Genomic DNA, 20992 nt, shown 5'->3' with positions numbered 1-20992 from the left:
CAGAACATACCTACAACTAAACCCTCAGAACATACCTACAACTAACCCTCAGAACATACCTACAACTAACCCCTCAGAACATACCTACAACTAACCCTTAGAACCTACCTACAACTAACCCTCAGAACCTACCTACAACTAACCCTCAGAACATACCTACAACTAACCCTCAGAACCTACCTACAACTAACCCTCAGAACCTACCTACAACTAACCCTCAGAACCTACCTACAACTAACCCTCAGAACATACCTACAACTAACCCTCAGAACCTACCTACAACTAACCCTCAGAACATACCTACAACCTAACCCTTAGAACCTACCTACAACTAACCCTCAGAACCTACCTACAACTAACCCTCAGAACATACCTCACAACTAACCCCCTCAGAACCTACCTACAACTAACCCTCAGAACCTACCTACAACTAACCCTCAGAACATACCTACAGAACCTAACCCTCAGAACCTACCTACAACTAACCCTCAGAACATACCTACAACTAACCCTCAGAACATACCTACAACTAACCCCTCAGAACCTACCTACAACTAACCCTCAGAACATACCTACAACTAACCCTCAGAACATACCTACAACTACCCTTAGAACTAACAACCCCTCAGAACCTACCTACAACTAACCCTCAGAACATACCTACAACTAACCCCAGAACCTAACCCTCAGAACATACCTACAACTAACCCTCAGAACCTACCTACAACTAACCCTCAGAACATACCTACAATGTTATGGGGGTGTGACGTAGCCTAATGACACTCTAGCTGAGGAACACAAATGGTGTGTCTGGCACATTTAATCACTTATGGCATCTTTGGCAAGTGTCCCTTATAATAATTTGCTAACGAAACCTACTGCAATATAGATAACCCGAGGAAATTGCTCTCGCAAACCACTAAAACATATATTTTCTCTGAGACAACTTATTATTATACTTCAAACACTTCCAGCCTACTAATGTGGTTATGTCAAAGGTGGTTTAGTATGGTTTTAGAAACTCTGTTGTTATTTCCAGTCAGTCATGTTTTAAAAAGTAAAGGATATATATAGATATATATATATCTACTACAACTCCCAGAATGTACCGGGGCTCTTTAATGCTTTTTGCAGCAGTGGCGAACGTCATACGATCAGAGCCCTTTGCGACATACGGATGTCCTATGTTTTCGGGTAAGTAATAAACTGTTTATTTGACTGTGTTAACCGGGCTGATCAGAACACACCCGATGCTTAAGACTGGGTTTTTGTAAATACGTGAGTTTTATGACGAAGTTAATCTTAATTAGATAGCATATGTCTCTTCATGGCTGACACACCTACCTAACAGTAGCTAGGCACAGCCAGAGTTTGCCAAGTAGGCTACATCAACTCTACGGAGTTGAGCGACGTTTTTTAAACGGATCTCGGTTTTTTAAATGAAACTCCGTCTCCTTCGATTCGCTATGCAGTCGATACTTCACATTTTTAAAATTGTTAAACCCTTATCGTGTACCTATGTTTGTCCTCTGTTGTTGTGTGCCTTTTTTGTTTGCTGAAATCCATACCTTTTTAAATAAAACGGTAATCAAATACAACCACATACTGTTTCTCATTGTCGTTGCTCTAAAATATTAACACGGCGCGCATGTGGCCATTGAATCTCAACGAAACCGTCAGTGGTTGTATTTTATTAATGAGGTACTTGGCCAGCTACAGCCAGAGTATTTAGCTAGAAAATTAAGGGATATGGCAGCAAGATTATTATGTAAAAGTCTGAGGCTACTGTACGCTAGTTCTAATACCGTGTTGATCAAATATTCTGTACTTGTGTCTCTGTCTGTCTACAAAGATAAGGTACAGGTGACATGGAGAACTACAGTAAGGCGCGGACGGTGGAACAGCCCTGTCCCTGCCCATTCCCCGGCCTCTCCAGCGACACCAATGAGGTTAGAGTGAAGGATGGCAGCAAGATCCGCAACCTCATGCGCTACGCCCTGAGCCGCATGGAGGTCAAGCCCAGAGCGCTGGAAGGCGAGGGGGGGGGCAGCCTAAGAGCGAAGAAGGGGGTAGCACCACCGAGGTCCAGGAAGCACCATGCTCCCAGGCACTGGAAAAGATGCCTAGCCGGCAGATAGTATTCACTGGGATGGGGAAGGGGGTCTCCAAGGCCATCACGTGTGTGGAGATCCTGAAGCGCCGTGTGAAAGGCTTGCACCAGCAGACCAGGCTGCTCTTCAGCACTGTCCTGGAGGTGTGGGAACCCCTGGAGCCTGCAGCAGGCCTGGACAGCCTCACCGTCAGTAGGAACATACCTGCTATCTGGGTACTGCTGTCCAGAGACCCCCTGGATGCCAGCCTGCCTGGATACCAGGCTCCAGGGAACTTTGATGCCCTGTGGGCACAGGCTGCCAAGGAGGATGCAGGGGTGGCTGGTGGACAGAGACATGGGGGCAGGAGGAAGAGGGGAGGTGGTGGTGGCAGGGGTAAGGGACCAGGAGGCCCTGTCAGACAGACTGATCGATCCAGAGAGCCAGGAAAAGGCCAGAGTCGTGGTAAGGGGGCGTTGGCAGGGCAGGAATGAGATGTGTTCTGTGTGTGGGAGAGGCCTTTGGACCAACCTGTTATAATCACAAGACAGTCCCCCATCGGCCAATGAGTGCACAAAATATCAACCTTTCCAACTTTTCCGTTATTGTGTTATGACTCACTTTCTGGGAGAGAGGATGTTAGCGAGTGCCTAAGTTCATAGGTCAAGCCTGAGAATTTTCAGACTTTTTTTTTTTGTGCTCTTATATTTAAGTTCAATATTTTGTCTCATTTATAAGTAAATAAAGTGTAGCCTGTACATGATTGCACTGGTCATTTTGATGTTTTATTTTTATAGAAAATGTATTATAGCTTGTTCTGCAACTACATGCAGAACAATAACACTTTCAAATGAATGAATGTTATTGCTGGATAAAGGAGTTAATTGAACGTTCTGCTTGAGCTCTTTTGAGAAGTTGAACAGCACTGCCATCTTGTGGTGATAATGTAATGATGCCAGAGTTTGAAGGTTTGAGCGGTCTTGAACATAAAGGTATTCTTTCCCTGTAAAAACATCAGCTGTCAATCACAGACCATTTCTTTAACCTATACGTCTGATTGTGGAGCTACATTTTTTCATAATCCACAGGGGAATAACCTGCATTGTAAATGTCAAAATATTGAAAAGTTATATTAAAAGTTCCTTCTAGAATAAAACCAGAGCATAGCAATCAGTGAATGTGTGCAGTGGGATCAGAGTGACAGATGTAGGTAACCTCGTCAGTCACTGCCAGCACCTTATCCCTTTATCCTCTTCAGTGGATTCTCTTGAGGGAGCAGCTGCGGTGTGTGGAATGGCCTGGCTGGAACAGACGAGGATTAAGGGGTCTTAACTAGGACCTGACTCCATTACAGGAGGTGTGCTAGTCAGGAGGAGAAATACACCAGGGAGTGGAGACTGGGAAGTGACAGGGAGAAAGGATGAGTGGTGGTGGACGGGCAAGCTCAGGACAGATCCTGGTTCTCTCATGGCTGGTCGTTGTTCCTTCTCTGTCCCAGGTTCGCCACTCTCTGCCAGTCTTGTGGATCATGCCGCTGACAGACAACCCAGGGCAGGGAAACCTTACGGCGTCCGTGTTGCCGGCTGTCCAGCTCGCTCTAGACGACCTGAGCAGGCAGCAGACTCCTCTAAGAAACTATGAGATCAATTTTCACATCATAGATTCAGAGGTAACGTTTGCTGGTGTGTTAGTGGACTGGTGTTTTTTGGACCAACAAGCCTCTGTTAGTGGGGTGTACATTGTTTATGTGGAGAACAAGGTTAAAAGTAGTGTATTTGAATGCAAAAAAGGACATGTAAGCTGTTCAGTGCATTTGGAATCATAATGATGATGAATGGAGTGAGACAGTTCACTCTTCGTTTTCTCTTTGTCTTTTAGTGTAATATTGCCAAAGGACTTAAAGCCTACTTTGATGCCATATGCTTTGGGCCAAAATACTTAATGATCTTTGGAGGTGTGTGTCCATCAGTCACATCCGTCATTGCTGAATCACTACAGGGGTGGAACCTTGTACAGGTATCTTTTTACTGTATTGTAGGCACTGAGCAAACATTTTACACCACACTGTATTGTAGGCACTGAGCAACAAACATTTTACACCACACTGTATTGTAGACACTGAGCAAACATTTTACACCACACTGTATTGTAGACACTGAGCAACCATTTTACATCACACTGTATTGTAGGCACTGAGAGCAAACATTTTACACCACACTGTATTGTAGGCACTGAGCAAACATATTACACCACACTGTATTGTAGACACTGAGCAACCATTTTACATCACACTGTATTGTAGACACTGAGCAAACATTTTACATCACACTGTATTGTAGACACTGAGCAACCATTTTACATCACACTGTATTGTAGACACTGAGCAACCATTTTACATCACACTGTATTGTAGACACTGTAACCATTTTACACCACACTGTATTGTAGGCACTGAGCAAACATTTTACACCACACTGTATTGTAGGCACTGAGCAAACATTTTACACCACACTGTATTGTAGGCACTGAGCAAACATTTTACATTACACTGTATTGTAGACACTGAGCAAACATTTTACATCACACTGAGCAAACATTTTACATCACACTGTATTGTAGACACTGAGCAACCATTTTACATCACACTGTATTGTAGGCACTGAGCAACCATTTTACATCACACTGTATTGTAGGCACTGAGCAAACATTTTACACCACACTGTATTGTAGGCACTGAGCAACCATTTTACATTCACACTGTATTGTAGGCACTGAGCAAACATTTTACACCACACTGTATTGTAGGCACTGAGCAAACATTTTACACCACACTGTATTGTAGACACTGAGCAACCATTTTACATCACACTGTATTGTAGACACTGAGCAAACATTTTACATCACACTGTATTGTAGACACTGAGCAACCATTTTACATCACACTGTATTGTAGACACTGAGCAACCATTTTACATCACACTGTATTGTAGACACTGAGCAACCATTTTACATCACACTGTATTGTAGGCACTGAGCAACCATTTTACACCACACTGTATTGTAGACACTGAGCAACCATTTTACATGTATTGTAGACACTGAGCAAACATTTTACATCATTGTAGACACTGAGCAACCATTTTACATCACACTGTATTTTTACATCACACTGTAGTAGACACTGAGCAACCATTTTACATCACACTGTATTGTAGGCACTGAGCAACCATTTTACATCACACTGTATTGTAGGCACTGAGCAACCATTTTACATCACACTGTATTGTAGACACTGAGCAACCATTTTACATCACACTGTATTGTAGACACTGAGCAACCATTTTACATCACACTGTATTGTAGGCACTGAGCAACCATTTTACATCACACTGTATTGTAGGCACTGAGCAACCATTTTACATCACACTGTATTGTAGGCACTGAGCAACCATTTTACATCACACTGTATTGTAGACACTGAGCAACCATTTTACATTACACTGTATTGTAGGCACTGAGCAACCATTTTACATCACACTGTATTGTAGGCACTGAGCAACCATTTTACATTACACTGTATTGTAGACACTGAGCAACCATTTTACATCACACTGTATTGTAGGCACTGAGCAACCATTTTACATCACACTGTATTGTAGGCACTGAGCAACCATTTTACATCACACTGTATTGTAGGCACTGAGCAACCATTTTACATTACACTGTATTGTAGGCACTGAGCAACCATTTTACATCACACTGTATTGTAGACACTGAGCAACCATTTTACATCACACTGGAGCAACCATGTTGTACTGGCACTGAGCAAACATGTAGACACTGAGCAACCATTTTACATCACACTGTATTGTAGACACTGAGCAACCATTTTACATCACACTGTATTGTAGACACTGAGCAACCATTTTACATCACACTGTATTGTAGACACTGAGCAACCATTTTACATTACACTGTATTGTAGACACTGAGCAACCATTTTACATTACACTGAGCAAACATTTTATTGTAGGCACTGAGCAACCATTTTACATCACACTGTATTGTAGGCACTGAGCAACCATTTTACATTACACTGCATTGTAGACACTGAGCAACCATTTTACATCACACTGTATTGTAGGCACTGAGCAAACATTTTACATTACACTGTACTGTAGGCACTGAGCAACCATTTTACATCACACTGTATTGTAGGCACTGAGCAACCATTTTACATCACACTGTATTGTAGACACTGAGCAACCATTTTACATCACACTGTATTGTAGGCACTGAGCAACCATTTTACATCACACTGTACTGTAGGCACTGAGCAACCATTTTACATTACACTGTATTGTAGGCACTGAGCAACCATTTTACATTACACTGTATTGTAGGCACTGAGCAACCATTTTACATCACACTGTATTGTAGACACTGAGCAACCATTTTACATCACACTGTATTGTAGACACTGAGCAAACATTTTACATCACACTGTATTGTAGGCACTGAGCAACCATTTTACATCACACTGTACTGTAGGCACTGAGCAACCATTTTACATTACACTGTATTGTAGACACTGAGCAACCATTTTACATCACACTGTATTGTAGGCACTGAGCAACCATTTACATCACACTGTATTGTAGGCACTGAGCAACCATTTTACATCACACTGTACTGTAGGCACTGAGCAACCATTTTACATTACACTGTATTGTAGGCACTGAGCAACCATTTTACATTACACTGTATTGTAGGCACTGAGCAACCATTTTACATCACACTGTATTGTAGACACTGAGCAACCATTTTACATCACACTGTATTGTAGACACTGAGCAACCATTTTACATCACACTGTATTGTAGACACTGAGCAACCATTTTACATCACACTGTATTGTAGGCACTGAGCAACCATTTTACATCACACTGTATTGTAGGCACTGAGCAACCATTTTACATCACACTGTATTGTAGACACTGAGCAACCATTTTACATCACGTTGTATTGTGTATCACAATAGAGCATGTTATTTAATAGGTGAAATACATGCAAATAACACAATTGGTAGTACTTCAAATACTGATTTAGTGCTCTTCAAGCCTAACGTTATTGAGCATTCAATATTTCAGCTGTCTTTTGCTGCAACAACGCCTGTTTTAGATGATGAGAAAAAATATCCCAACTTCTTCCGAATGGTCACCTCGGACAACACAGTCAATCAGGCTGTTGTGAAGATCCTACAGAACTACAAGTGGAGACGTGTAGGGACGCTGACCCAGGATGTACAGAGGATCTCAGAGGTACCACTGACCGTGGCAACCCTTTCTGTCACATGCCTGTTTGGTGTACAATGTAGCTGTTATCGCCATTTACAAGTAGGGATACAAGGTTATCCGGCATTCGCCTATTGATTAAGACTGCTGACAACTATGCTGTCTTATGTATGAATTGTAAAGTCTATATTGTCCTGTCCTTGAAAGAGAAGGAGAGATCTGACTAAACAACTGATCAAGGCTGATGTTATTGTTGCTGTAACTGAAAGCCTGTCCACTGACCCATGTATCAATGTAAAGAAATTGAAGGTGAGTAATATGCCCAAATCATCTTTACTTACAAAGTTAGAATTTGTCACTGAATTGCATTATTTCAGAAAATTGCAGATGCATCCTCAGCGTGTCAATCTGTTTTGTATCATGTCCCTTTCGACAGGATATGGATGTAACAATCATTATTGGGTTGTTTGATGAATTCAGCCTCCAAAGTATTTTGCTGTGTAAGTACATAACCAGAAAACCTACATTAAAATATGATGCGATGCAACACAATGCCATCATTAATGATTAGCACTTGTTTGAGACAAAGATTAATAGCAGTTTAACAGCGCATTCATCACACAATTACTTTTGAATTATCGTTATGATAACCATTTGTGTTTGTAATTACCATATAACCTTTGTCTTCTAGGCTTACAGCCTGAACATGTTTGGCGGGAGGTATCAGTGGATCCTCCCTGGCGGTTACCAGGGGAGCTGGTGGGAGGAGGCCGACTCCTCCAACTGTGCTTCAAACAACCTGCTGACCGCAATGGAAGGCTACATCACTGTGGACTTCACACACCTCAGTAACAGACAGATAAAAGGCATCTCAGGAAGGGTAGGTACTGAGGTTTTCAGCAACGGACAGCATATTCTGTCGATACTGTACCATGCTCTCTCCAATGGATAACTTGTGTTTATAACAAAAAAATTGGATGTAATGTTGAAAACTTCAAGCAGTGTATTTGCAGTGTAGCAAAGGTAATGCAATACCATTAAGAGAAGTCACACAAACACCTTTGTGTTTCTATTTAGACCCCAGAAGAGTATGACGAGACTTACAACAGAGAGCTGCTGCAGAGAGGGTTGGTTGCCAGCAAGTTCCATGGGTTTGCCTATGATGGAGTTTGGGTGATGGTGAAAGCATTGACCAGGGTCATTGAGTCTGTTCGTCACAGAGAGAGATATGACATCCACCGGAACTTCACAGTCAGCAGCAAGGAGATTGGACAAATGGTCCTTGATTCCATGAAGGAGATTTGCTTTGAGGGTGTAACTGTAAGTTAGCATGACTGTTGTGTTAACATTCCATTTTAGATGGATCGTTGCTCCAAAAGAATAAAGATAAGATGTGCTTTACAAATATTCTTGTCAAATTGAGTTTCTTTTCCTCTTCTTTTTTTTAGGGTCAAGTTATGTTTAGAAATGGGGAACGCATGGGAACTATTAAATTAAGCCAATTTCAAGGTAAACATTACATATGTGTATTTCCACGCATTTAGAGAACATTCTTTGTGAAATATTTATCAACTGCATGTGATTCCACAGAGGGCCGGGAGGTTAAGATAGGCCAGTATAATGCTGAAGCAGAAGAATTAGAACTCAACCACTTAATCAAGTTTCAAGGTAGGTGGCCACACTATTAGGACAAGGCATTAAGACATCTGATGATAACGCCTCAAGCACACAAAAAATGTTTGTTTTTGTAACAGTCTTTGCATTCTACTTTTTTGTGCCTTTCATAGGCATGCAGCCGCCTAAAGACCGGGCACACTCCCAGCGGTGGGAAGTCAGTGTTCCCCTCTACATCATCTTGTTATCCACCACTGGCCTGGCCATGCTCATGGCACTCTTCTTCTTCTTCTTCCACATCAAGCATCACAACCATTGGTATGATCATTATTCCAAGCATCTTGTATTGGCTTGTTATTGAACTAGATGCTTTTTGAGGTAGCTTTCATCGAAACACAAGGTTGTTCTCTCTTTCATTGTTATCCAGTTTACTTACTCACATGCTCTGCTCAGACAAGGCTGCCCGTTGATCTCAATATTTAGTTTTTCCCATAGGGTCATGAAGAAGTCCAGTCCGTCCATGAACTACCTCATTATCCTGGGTACGATGCTGGCCTGTACCTCCGTCTTCCTCTGTGGGTTGGATGGATCCCTTGTGACTGACAAAGTGTTTGTTCTGCTTTGCCCTGTGAGGACACATGAGTTTAAACGTCTAAGCATTTCAGTGATAAGGAAGGAACCCCTTGTTTCAAGGGATGCACATGGTTTAATTTGTTTTCCTCTTGTCACAGATTCGCACATATATTCTTTCTGTAGGATACACCACAACCTTTGGGGCATTGTTTGCGAAAACTTGGAGGGTCTGGACAATTGTCAAAAATAAGGAGATAATTGAAAAGGTAAACTCAAAGTTCAAAAGATCAAGTTAAAGAAACTCAAAAAGTACAGGCCTCTTAATCACCATCTCTACTGTCTAATATTTAATACTCATCCTCTCCCTCTCTGTTCTTTCTTCAGATTATTAAGGATGACCAACTATGGATAATTGTCGGGGGAATGCTGCTAATCGATCTGTGTCTGTTAACCTGCTGGCAGATGGTGGATCCACTCAGACGAACAGTGGAAGAGTTCAGCCAAGAGGTAACACTTCAATTACATTTTCCATTTTAACCTTGGTCTTGCTCTCTTATCTTTTGTTGTGTAGGGGATGCAGACGTTGTTGAAGTTAGCCTTTCAATTTTAACTGCCTTTTTGTTTACCTTGTTTATTTGAATGGCTCTGGTCTGGAGTCGACCGTGTGGTGCTAGTGAATGGCTCTGGTCTGGAGTCGACCGTGTGGTGCTAGTGAATGGCTCTGGTCTGGCGTCGACCGTGTGGTGCTAGTGAATGGCTCTGGTCTGGAGTCGACCGTGTGGTGCTAGTGAATGGCTCTGGTCTGGAGTCGACCGTGTGGTGCTAGTGAATGGCTCTGGTCTGGAGTCGACCGTGTGGTGCTAGTGAATGGCTCTGGTCTGGAGTCGACCGTGTGGTGCTAGTGAATGGCTCTGGTCTGGAGTCGACCGTGTGGTGCTAGTGAATGGCTCTGGTCTGGAGTCGACCGTGTGGTGCTAGTGAATGGCTCTGGTCTGGAGTCGACCGTGTGGTGGTAGTGAATGGCTCTGGTCTGGAGTCGACCGTGTGGTGGTAGTGAATGGCTCTGGTCTGGAGTCGACCGTGGGTGGTAGTGAATGGCTCTGGTCTGAGTCGACCGTGTGGTGGTAGTGAATGGCTCTGGTCTGGAGTCGAAATGGCTCTGGTCTGGAGTCGACCGTGTGGTGGTAGTGAATGGCTCTGGTCTGGAGTCGACCGTGTGGTGGTAGTGAATGGCTCTGGTCTGGAGTCGACCGTGTGGTGGTAGTGAATGGCTCTGGTCTGGAGTCGAATGGCTCTGGTCTGGAGTCGACCGTGTGGTGGTAGTGAATGGCTCTGGTCTGGAGTCGACCGTGTGTGGTAGTGATTGGCTCTGGTCTGGAGTCGACCGTGTGGTGGTAGTGAATGGCTCTGGTCTGGAGTCGACCGTGTGGTGGTAGTGAATGGCTCTGGTCTGGAGTCGAATGGCTCTGGTCTGGAGTCGACCGTGTGGTGGTAGTGAATGGCTCTGGTCTGGAGTCGACCGTGTGGTGGTAGTGAATGGCTCTGGTCTGGAATGGCTCTGGTCTGGAGTCGACCGTGTGGTGGTAGTGAATGGCTCTGGTCTGCAGTCGACCGTGTGGTAGAGTCGTAGTAAATGTGAACCTCTGAGGGAGATCAAAAATATTCAAGTAGTCTTTCCTTTTTGTGGTGTTTCAGACTGCTCCTGGTGGTGAAGATGTTAATACAAGGCACTTCCTGAAGCACTGTGAAAGTACAAACCTGACTAAATGGCTCGCCATTGTATATGGCTACAAAGTGCTTCTAATGGTGAGAGAAATTGCCAGAACCATGTTCAACATCCAGGATCCTTTTCAAACAAAGTTGATAATCTAGTTGATGGTTTTCCATATTTTCTTTAGTTTCTTGGATGTTTCCTGGCCTTGAGAACAAGGCATGCACATATCCATCTCCTCGATGACAGCAAGTACACAAGGCTGAGCATGTACCACGTGACCGTCATGTCTATCATTGGAGCATCCGGGTGCTTCCTGACCCAGTATAACCCTAATGTGCAGCTCTTCATCATGGCTTTGGTGGTGATCTCCTGCTGTACCTGCACTCTGTGTCTGGTGTTCCTGCCCAAGGTGTCACCTGCCTCCTCTCTGAAACCTCCTCTTGTATACATGTTGAGCTCTCATGTTCAAATGTCTCATTTATCTCAATGTTCTCGTTTCACTTCCATTTCTCAATGTATATTGTTTACAAATGGATGTATATGCTAGATGATGTTGGGTGTAAACACTCGTCTTGAAAAATATAATTGAATGCTTCTGTCTTGTATCCTAGCTTGTAAAAATCCAAGACAATCCCAACCAAGTGGATCCAAATAGCTGGTTACAATGTGATCTTAACAAGGAGGATTCGGAGACCTCCAGTTCCTCTAGCAGTCTCAATCAGGGCAGATCTCTTGAAAGCCTGCGGACTGAAAACCAGCAGCTCCGGAGGAGAATCACAGAGGTGAGTTCTGATCCCTTGTCTTGAGTCTAAACAATTCACAGAACTTTAACCGTTGTAGGTTGAACACCCATCTGTTGTGGAGCTAATAATCATTAATGCCATTTCAGATGGTGGAACTTTGGGAATGAACATAGAAATGGTCTTTGCAGATTGGTGACCAGTTGGAGGATGTCGCCATGCAAGTACTAGAGGAAGAGCTGAGTCCTCCCAGTCCACAGGGCCATGAAGTGAGACTGAGAGCCCAGGTGTGCTCTGAGGATGTGCCCAGGATGAACAGGGGACTCTTTGATGACATCAACTCACCTGAACAGTACAGGAAAATATATTACTCTGATACTAAAAGATACATTATGCAATACAAATAGTTTCTATACTTTCTATATATACACTGAGTATACAAAACATTATGAACATGTGCTCTTTCCATGACATAGACTAACCAGGTGAATCCATGTGAAAACTATGATCCTTTATTATATTGTTAAATGGTCCACCACCCAAAGGACATCCAGCCAACTTGAAATAACTGTGGGAAGCATTGGAGTCAACATGGGCCAGGATCCCTGTGGACCGCTTCTGACACCTTGTAGAGTTCATGTCCTGACGATTGATTCTGTTCTGAGGGCAAACTCAATATTAAGAAGATGTTCCTAATGTTTTGTACACTCAGTGTATATTTAACTATATTTTTTTATAGAAATATCTACTATATATATTTTGAAATTAAACGTCCTACACTCTTGTTTTCCTTTGCAGCATCCAACGAAGACGGTCCGTGCAGCTGCCAATTCTTCACCACGCCTACATGCCAGCCATTGGGGGAATGAGTGCCAGCTGTTCCAGCCTTCTGAGAAGCCCCGATGTCCCCAGTGCCCAACAGAGACATATGCCACCATCGCATCGGGTCATGGTCACCGGGCTGTGACTGTATTTCCCTCTACAGTGAGTGACAATACACTGGAAAAGTTAGAATATTCATTGAACTGCCTCTGGTTCCACTGGCAGCTGGAAGTCGGATGACCTTCCTTTACCTGGACTGCCACAGCATCATTCACATCTGAAGTCATGTTCACGTCCAGACAACTTCTACATACAATGTGGTGCTGACTAAAGTTGTGTGGTAAATTACAATAGCTGCTTTCTTTATGGATTTTTAGTAGATTGATTGCAGTGCAACTCATAGAAGTGGTCTCCTGATGGAAAAACAAAACATGTTGGCCGTTCCCCCTGTTTCCCAACATGGGAGTATCCTGTATTGCAGCAGGATACTGGCAGTGACTGTATTTACACTCTTGGTAACTGCTCTGTGCTGTGGTATTGCTCTCTGGTACTGCTCTCTGGTTCTGCTCTGTCATGTTGTCACTCTGGGAATTTCCTGGTTTGCTAAAGCCCAGGAATGAACTTTAAACTGTGTTCCAAGGCAGAAGTTAACCCTTTACAGCAGTCAAATAAATAATTGATTGTCTTTCCAAACATTGCCTGTGTCCTGGAGAAAACAACATCTTGGCAAATTCAAGTTTATGTTATCAGCCTTTCAAAGATGATGAATAATCGGTTTGAGAGTATAACCTTTAAATGTGCATATTTGTAAAAAAAGAAATATCTATATATAAAAAAAAGTGCTCCAACTATTTTGCAATCCACTGTTGTGTGCCAGACTATTTTCTATCTGAAGAGAATGTGCTGCAATAGCAAATAAGGGAGGAGTGTCTCAACTTGGGGTTTATAAAAAGGTAAATCTATCTCACTGCAGAAAGTGTATTAGGTATCGACAACAACATCCTTGGGAAAAGGATCCTGCCATGTTCTCCATCAGAACCGCATTCATCCTGCCAGCTCTTCTGGCCCTTTTGCTTGTAAATGTGGAATCCTCTTTCAGTGGTGGTAAGTTTCAACAACTATTTTGAAGAAATATCTATAAATACAGTATTATGATGTTATTGTTATGTGTTATTATAACGTTTCTCATAGGTGGTGGAGGATCCTACAATTATGACATATCAAAAATGTCTGACCTGAGGAAGCTGTACAACTCCAAGGTGTATGAAGCAGACAGAATGAGGAGACCCCTTGAAGGCATGTCCTTTCAGGTGGGGGTTCTCAGCCACTCGGGAGTCAAGTGAGTAACATCATATTAGCTATGAAATGTGTATGATATTTATAAAATAAACCCACAAAAGTTAGTTGTATGTTACTGCATATCTAGCAACATGTTTATTAATTAAGAAATGGTCTAAACTACCCGCTATGTCTAATCCTTCGTTGTTGATCCACAGAGTGACTTTGGCTGATGGCTCCCAGTGGCTTGTCCATAAAGGGGATGGATTTGGCATCAGCTCTCAGACTGTAGTGGTGGCTGCACGCCACATGGGTCGAGACTGGAAGGCAAGTATTCAATCAGCTTTCTTTCATAAGCATCTTTTATTGAAATGACTCTGTAGTGGCAAATACACAGTCGTTCAGATTAAAACATTGTTTTTTAAAACTTTTTGCAGAAAGTTGAAACCAAAAACTTTAAAGGGAGTAAGACGGTCTCTGATTTCGTCAAAGCTGGAGGCACTGACTACAGCCTCATCTTTGATAACTGCCATGATGCAGCTGGTCGGATGTGGGAGTGAAACAATATTTTATTGTTTTGATGAGGCTGCAGCACTTACTATATTTGAGCTGCAATGGCCATTTCATATTGATGGAGTTAAACAGAAATAAAGTCCAATGCATTGACAGACCGGAAATCCACATTCTTTTCATTCAGTTTCATTTGCATTTCAGAAAAAAAATAATTGTATGTTGTGGTGATGTATTTATCCTGCTCTCATGCCTCATGCAAGGCAATAATTGTCCCCTTTGATAAAAGTTTAGAATTGAACTCAAGGAGTGAGCATAAACCTACAGTCACATTTCTGTGACCAAGTCCATGTAGGGCGAAAACTAAACATTGCACACACTTGCGTATCTACGACCATCACACAACACCACGGGCCAAACTCGTACGTCAAGCAGCATCTCTGTGAATGGAGGGCCTTTGTTCCATCAAGATGAAAAGTGACAGGCTTGCTCACTGTTTCCACACGGTTGGGCTCAATCAGGGCCCCTCTAAATCAAAGACATGCCAGTCAGTTACAAAGCCTTTCACAAATATCCTCGGCTGTCCCCAACTACTGTGGGAAATTCTAAACACTAATGTAGAGACAATGTTTGCACGAGCGATGCAGTCAGAACAAGTGAGGGAGGGAGTGACTCTGATTCCTATGAAAGTACAGAGCTCTCAGATCCTGTTTCAGAGCTGCTCTTCCTCTCCTTGTAAATTCCCTGGTTCTTCCCTTTTTTACGCCTCAGCAGTTCAGCCTCTGTCTGGTTGGACCCTGCTGTCCCTTGTGTACAGCCGAGGGTGTTTTTGCTTCATTGGTATAACAGGTGCTTCCCAAGGTACTGTCCCCAAGATTCAAAACCAAACCGTCACTCCCAGTCTGGCACAAAAGGCTTTGTTTCATTTATTTTGCCAGTGTCACAACCACCATAGTAAATTAATGTGGTGTCGGTAGAATACCAGATCCTTCTATATCATCTGGTTTGGGGGATGGTGTTGACCATAGAGTTTTATAGCCTTTCTTCTGAGATCTCAGAAGTGGCGTCTGGGTGTCCATGTCCCTTACAGCATCTTTGCTAGCTGAGCGGAAGTGTGTCTGTGTCCAGCCGTACACCACACAGTTCAGAAGGCCTTGAGAGGATGAGGTGAAGGCCTGGGATGAGGAAGTAGAAGTTAAGCCATGGACTGAGGTTGCACACGTCTTGGATGTCGGTTTCAGAGCAGCTGGCAGTTTTACCTGTAAGATGTAGAGAATGACGCCCACAACTCCCTCCACTGATTTGGGGTTGTACAGAATCATGGCTGCCAGGAACACTGCTGAAATGAAAAGGTAAATAAGGCAATATATCAAAAAGGAGAATGTGATTTTCATCTGCTACAAATCATTTAGCAAGCTGGGGGGGGGGCCCTAGGATTCTGAGCTGGGTGAACAGTACTGTAGTTACCTGGGCCCCAACAGAAGAAGAAGACAGAGGGGTAGAGGAGCATGTGTCGGTCCAGAACACGAAGCGACGCCCACTGCCTGTCGCCGAGGAAACCGCTAGAACTCACACAACGTCTGTAAACAGTGCGTGCTTTTCCCATGAGCACCTGGTGTAGACAAACGACGTGTGAAGCCAAGATACGTTTGAATAAAATAAATATAAGCTGGTAACCATGGGATAGGCTGACTCACCACAATGCCAACAAATGTGAGGAGGAACACTGCCAGGAAGACGGCAATACTGTACATGTGTCCCAGGCGGCAAACTGAGTCCACCTCCATCTTGCTCAAGTCAGTGGACATGAAGAGTGCCTCCGTGTGCATTAGAAGGCACCTAATATGCAGGGAGAGGGACTTTAGTCAAACCGTTATGCACCTCAAATCAACAAGAGATATGTATAATAAAAAAACACATTAACAATGACTATTAATTGACCAAACATTTAGCACGGAAGTGCTTGATATGGATTCTGATTGCCTTACTAAAACTGCAAACCTTATTGACACAATTATCTCTATCCCAAAATAAACTCTCCATGATAATATTCCTACTTTGATGCATGCTACAGACCTACTTGTAAGGCTGGCTGAAGTTTGTGTAACAGTGGTCCATATTTCCTGTTACAAACACTGGCAGCATCAGCAGCACGGGGAGGACACTGGAAGGAGAAACGAGGACAGGACATGTAGCATACTCCCTCTATTGGATGTATAATGTCATCTACTGAACTTTAAAGAGGTCAAGCATATACTAGGCCGTCATTGTAAATAAGAATTTGTTCTTAACTGACTTGCCTGGTTAAATAAGGTTAAATAAATACATGTAAATGAAATACTCTTTCTGTGAAATAGTCCATGCTCACCATGACAGGACTGCAGCAATCTTGCTGAAACTTCTCAGTTTGGTGGCGCACTTCAACAAAACAGAGGCCAGACTTTAAACAAACAGTTGAATATGGGGAATTACAGACAACCAAATGTGTCAGACATCAAAACGATCATTTGTCAGGTAGCACCTACTTGGGCTGGGTATCCATGAAGGCTACTGTAGAATCTGTTATTTAGCCCAGAGTACAGGGTCCATACATAGTTCAATGTGTAGAAGAACGAGGTCATATACAGGATCTGTTAAAAGACAGGGTTCTCCGTCAGTGGTCACCATGAGTCAACCAACATTGACTTCTATTTTAGTGGTGAGAAGCGCGGTATGACGTGTCAATGAAATGGTGTTCCCTTTCTGCGTATCCATGAAGATTAGATATCTAGGACCATCATTGGTTTTGTTGAGGGGTTATATATATATCCATGTTCCCATTTCTGCGTATCCATGAAGATTAGATATCTAGGACCATCATTGGTTTTGTTTTGTTGAAGGGGACCATTAGGGTATATATCATGTTCCCTTTCTGCGTATCCATGAAGATTAGATATCTAGGACCATCATTGGTTTTGTTGTGGGGTTATATATCATGTTCCCTTTTGGTACAGAATATTCCAGTGCACAAGTACAAGGGAAATGGGTCAGCCACATCCAGACTCCTTTGTCCCGATCTAACAGAATTGAAGAGGCGTCAAATTGGGCTAGATTTGCTGCTCTACTTCATTTGGGCCGGATCTAGATCTGCCTTGGACATCTATTTCTTAGTGAAACATTAAGTCAATTCTTACTGTTAATGAATGTATTATACGTCTGTGTACATACCTGTTCAACGATGTGTAGGTTGTAGCAGGTGGCATGGCTATCACAGTCCTGGGTGAACAGTACTGCTCCTACCAGCCAGCTGACTGCCAGCAGCATGTCTGTCACACTCAGTAAGAACAATGGCTGGATCTGCAGAGGAAGTGGTATTGGCCATTGTTTTGGAGTCTAAAGCAGTCCTGGTATTGTAGGTAGGTTAATAATATTGTTATTATTAACAAAAACCGATTGGATTTATATAGCGCCTTTCTACCAACTAAGGTAGGGGATAATATAGGCTTAAATGTGGAAACAATTCAAACCAACTGTAGAGGGGATCATCTGTAGTGTTTGTAACTAACCTCAGGTGTCCTTATAAGGTGTTGGAAAGTTGCATAAACAATTATGGAACCTGAACCGACAATGCTGCAAACAACAACAAGAAAAACCACATTGGGAAGAGCTCCTCATTTGACCCATGTGATCACCAGATTGTACAATTACAAAGAGGTTGTAAATGCTGCGTTCAGCTTACCTCAGCACTGCCATAGTCATCTGGATCCACCTGACTGCAAAGTACACCTTTACAGGGGAAAGGTGTTGATTAGAAACCAAAACAGTCACTATCCTATAACACTACTCTGGTCATCTGGATCCACCTGACTGCAAAGTACACCTTTACAGGGGAAAGGTGTTGATTAGAAACCAAAACAGTCACTATCCTATAACACTACTCTGGTCAACTGAGGAGAATAATCTCATCCACTTTCTACAGTGCTAGAGGGTGGTCCCACCCCCCAAAAGCCATGCTGCAGACACATGTTGCAAGGATGTAGCTACAACTAAGAAATACATATTGCTGTACACTTTTCAGTAGTTTAAATACAGGACAACTACAAATGAATAATCACAATACTTAACACAATACTTGTAAATGACTTACAACAGTCCAGTCCTCAGGCGTCGTTGTGTTTTGCTCCGTGTTGTTTGAGACATCTTGCAAGATGAAATGTAACATGTTTTCTTTATTCTAAGACTTAACCCAATTGTAGAATATATATATATATATATATGTCGTTCCCAAAACATTCAGCCATCGTTTAAAACATCAGAGACGAGTTGTGATTTAGGCTGAGTAACCTAGACACGCACGGATCCAAAACTGAGGTGATTGTACAGCAGTTTAACGTCACATAGAATGCAGGGCGCGCTCACTCTCCATTTGACCGGTTAATGCTTCGTCACATGACCGCAACAAGTGTAGCCACTCATCATGGCTGGTTTCATAATCTTGTCATTTACATTAGGCAATAGCTCATAGCCTATTCATCACCCTTGTTGTTTTAATTTCAAATCACCACTTAACCCTACAATAACCTTGGCGATGACAAAAATAAACGGCATCAATGTGAAAAATATACACTGATTGTACAAAACACGAAGAACAGGTGCGCCTAGCGCAGCTACCACCATACCCGTTCAAAGGCACTCAATATCTTGTCCTGTCATTCACCCTCTGAATGGAACACACACAATCCATGTCTCAATCATCTCAAGGTTTAAAAATCCCCCTTTAACCCATCTCCTCCCCTTCATCTACACTGATTTGAAGTGGATTTAACAAGTGACATCAATAAGGGATCATAGCTTTCACCTGGATTCGCCTGGTCAGACTGTCATTGAAAGAACAGTCAGAGTGCAGTATAACTACAGTTATGCCACAGGTATGACAAAACATTTATTTTTACTGCTCTAATTACATTGGTAACCAGTTTATAATAGCAATAAGGCACCTCCGGGGTTTGGGGTAAATGGCCAATAGGAACACGGCTAAGGGCTGTTCAGATCCTGTATCTGTCATTCTGCCCCTGAACAGGCAGTTAACCCACTGTACCTAGGCCGTCATTGTAAATAAGAATTTGTTCTTAAAATAATGTGTTCTTAACTGACTTGTCTAGTTAAATATTGTTTACATTTATTTTAAAAATGATATCTCCAGCTGGCTGCAGGTGGTAATAACTCCTTAGATCCAAATCCTGTTTCCTGTTAAACATTTTAATTTTAAAACTGCAATACTCATTCACCGTGCACGTTTATTAAAGCATAATAACAACAAATAAATATACAGTCGGAACAAATATTTAAACAAAAAATATGACTCCAAATAAAATCTGACATTTAGAATGAAAGGCAACAGCTTCTCAAAGGAATCAGGCTACTTGACCCCCTGAACCATCAGTGGGCAGGTGTCAGTATTAAATGTAGGTTCTAGACGAAGTTATGTCAGACAATGCTGACTGGTTTGATTATTAAACATACACTCAGTGGCCAGTTTGTTAGGCACACCACCCCGTTCCCAAAAATGGTTAGCAGACAGTGTGTCACGTGGCTGTGTCTTGCTATACACTGAGTGTACAAAACATTAAGAATACCTGCTCTTTCCATGACATAGACATGCAACTCAATATTAGGAAGGTGTTCTTAATGTTTTGTACACTCAGTGTATAACGACGGCTGGAACTTTAGAATGGACAAAATGAGTGACTTAAGCGACTTTGAGCATGGTATGTATGATCGTCGATTCCAGCCGCGCCATTTCCAGTGTCTCAGAAACGTCCGGCCTCCTGGGCTTATTATATTATGCACAACCGTGTCTAGGATTTACCGAGAATGGTACCAAAAACATCCGTTCAGCAGCAGTCCTATGGGCGAAAACAGATCGTTGATGAGAGGTCGAAGGAGAATGGCAAGAATTGTGCAAGCTACAAACAGGCAAATAACTGCGCAGTGCAACAGTGCTGTGCAGAACGGCATCTCGGAGCGCACAACACATCCAATCCTTGCCACAGATGGGCTATTGCAGCATGAGTCCATGGCCCCATCCTGCCTGGTGTCAATAATAAAGGCTGTCGGTGTAATGGTGCGGGAATGTTTTTCCTTGATACCAATTGAGCAACGTTTCCATGCCCTGAAGAATTCTGGCTGTTTTAGATGCACTATTGTTAAGTGACTGTCCCACTGGATGTCATAAGGTGAATGCACTAGATTTGTAAGTACGCTCTGGATAGATAGGTGTACCCGGTACTAGAGCGTACTGCTAAATGACTTAAATGTAGGTAAATGTACCCTGGCTACTAGATAGGTCCGACCCGGTACTAGATAGGTGTACCCGGT

The 20992-nt window shown here is 42.7% G+C and overlaps 2 protein-coding genes and 1 pseudogene across 9 annotated transcripts; 2 read left to right on the top strand and 1 right to left on the bottom strand.

Moving 5' to 3' along the window:
- Positions 1 to 1109: 1109 nt before the first annotated feature.
- On the top strand, positions 1110 to 2853 carry LOC124022278 (ribonuclease P protein subunit p25-like protein). The gene is given in 3 exon segments (XM_046337207.1): positions 1110 to 1194; positions 1853 to 2039; positions 2042 to 2853. Coding segments are annotated over 2 exon segments (714 nt in total). The 5' UTR covers positions 1110 to 1194; positions 1853 to 1868; the 3' UTR covers positions 2585 to 2853.
- Positions 2854 to 2884: 31 nt separating this feature from the next.
- On the top strand, positions 2885 to 14068 carry LOC124022280 (annotated as a pseudogene).
- Positions 14069 to 14473: 405 nt separating this feature from the next.
- On the bottom strand, positions 14474 to 20747 carry LOC124022277 (transmembrane protein 116-like). Of its 8 annotated transcripts, none has more exons than XM_046337206.1 (11): positions 18762 to 20747; positions 18354 to 18400; positions 18181 to 18244; positions 17843 to 17971; positions 17161 to 17265; positions 17004 to 17053; positions 16716 to 16799; positions 16333 to 16474; positions 16103 to 16247; positions 15895 to 15974; positions 14474 to 15810 (listed from the first exon to the last, which is right to left on the bottom strand). In XM_046337206.1, the coding sequence occupies exons 1-11, from the start codon at positions 18834 to 18836 to the stop codon at positions 15595 to 15597; spliced, it is 1137 nt and encodes a 378-aa protein (XP_046193162.1). In that variant the 5' UTR covers positions 18837 to 20747; the 3' UTR covers positions 14474 to 15594. The 8 variants fall into 8 exon arrangements, with proteins under 8 accessions (XP_046193162.1, XP_046193158.1, XP_046193159.1 ...); XM_046337202.1 differs by having other exon boundaries at positions 19792 to 20747; XM_046337203.1 differs by having other exon boundaries at positions 15895 to 15971; positions 19792 to 20747.
- Between the last annotated feature and the right edge of the window lie 245 nt (positions 20748 to 20992).

Source organism: Oncorhynchus gorbuscha, unplaced genomic scaffold, assembly GCF_021184085.1.
Source record: "Oncorhynchus gorbuscha isolate QuinsamMale2020 ecotype Even-year unplaced genomic scaffold, OgorEven_v1.0 Un_scaffold_1314, whole genome shotgun sequence".
NCBI classification, from domain to species: Eukaryota; Metazoa; Chordata; class Actinopteri; order Salmoniformes; family Salmonidae; genus Oncorhynchus; species Oncorhynchus gorbuscha.
This window is presented reverse-complemented; position numbering and strand designations above follow the sequence as displayed.

Coding starts and splice junctions, on each gene's coding strand:
- LOC124022277 (XM_046337199.1), bottom strand. CDS start 19,872: ATGTTTAACAGGAAACAGGATTTGGATCTAAGGAGTTATTACCACCTG. Junction 16,800..17,003: donor ATTGCTGCAGTCCTGTCATG/GTGAGCATGGAC, acceptor TTCTCCTTCCAG/TGTCCTCCCCGTGCTGCTGA. Junction 15,975..16,102: donor CTTCTTCTGTTGGGGCCCAG/GTAACTACAGTA, acceptor TTTTCATTTCAG/CAGTGTTCCTGGCAGCCATG.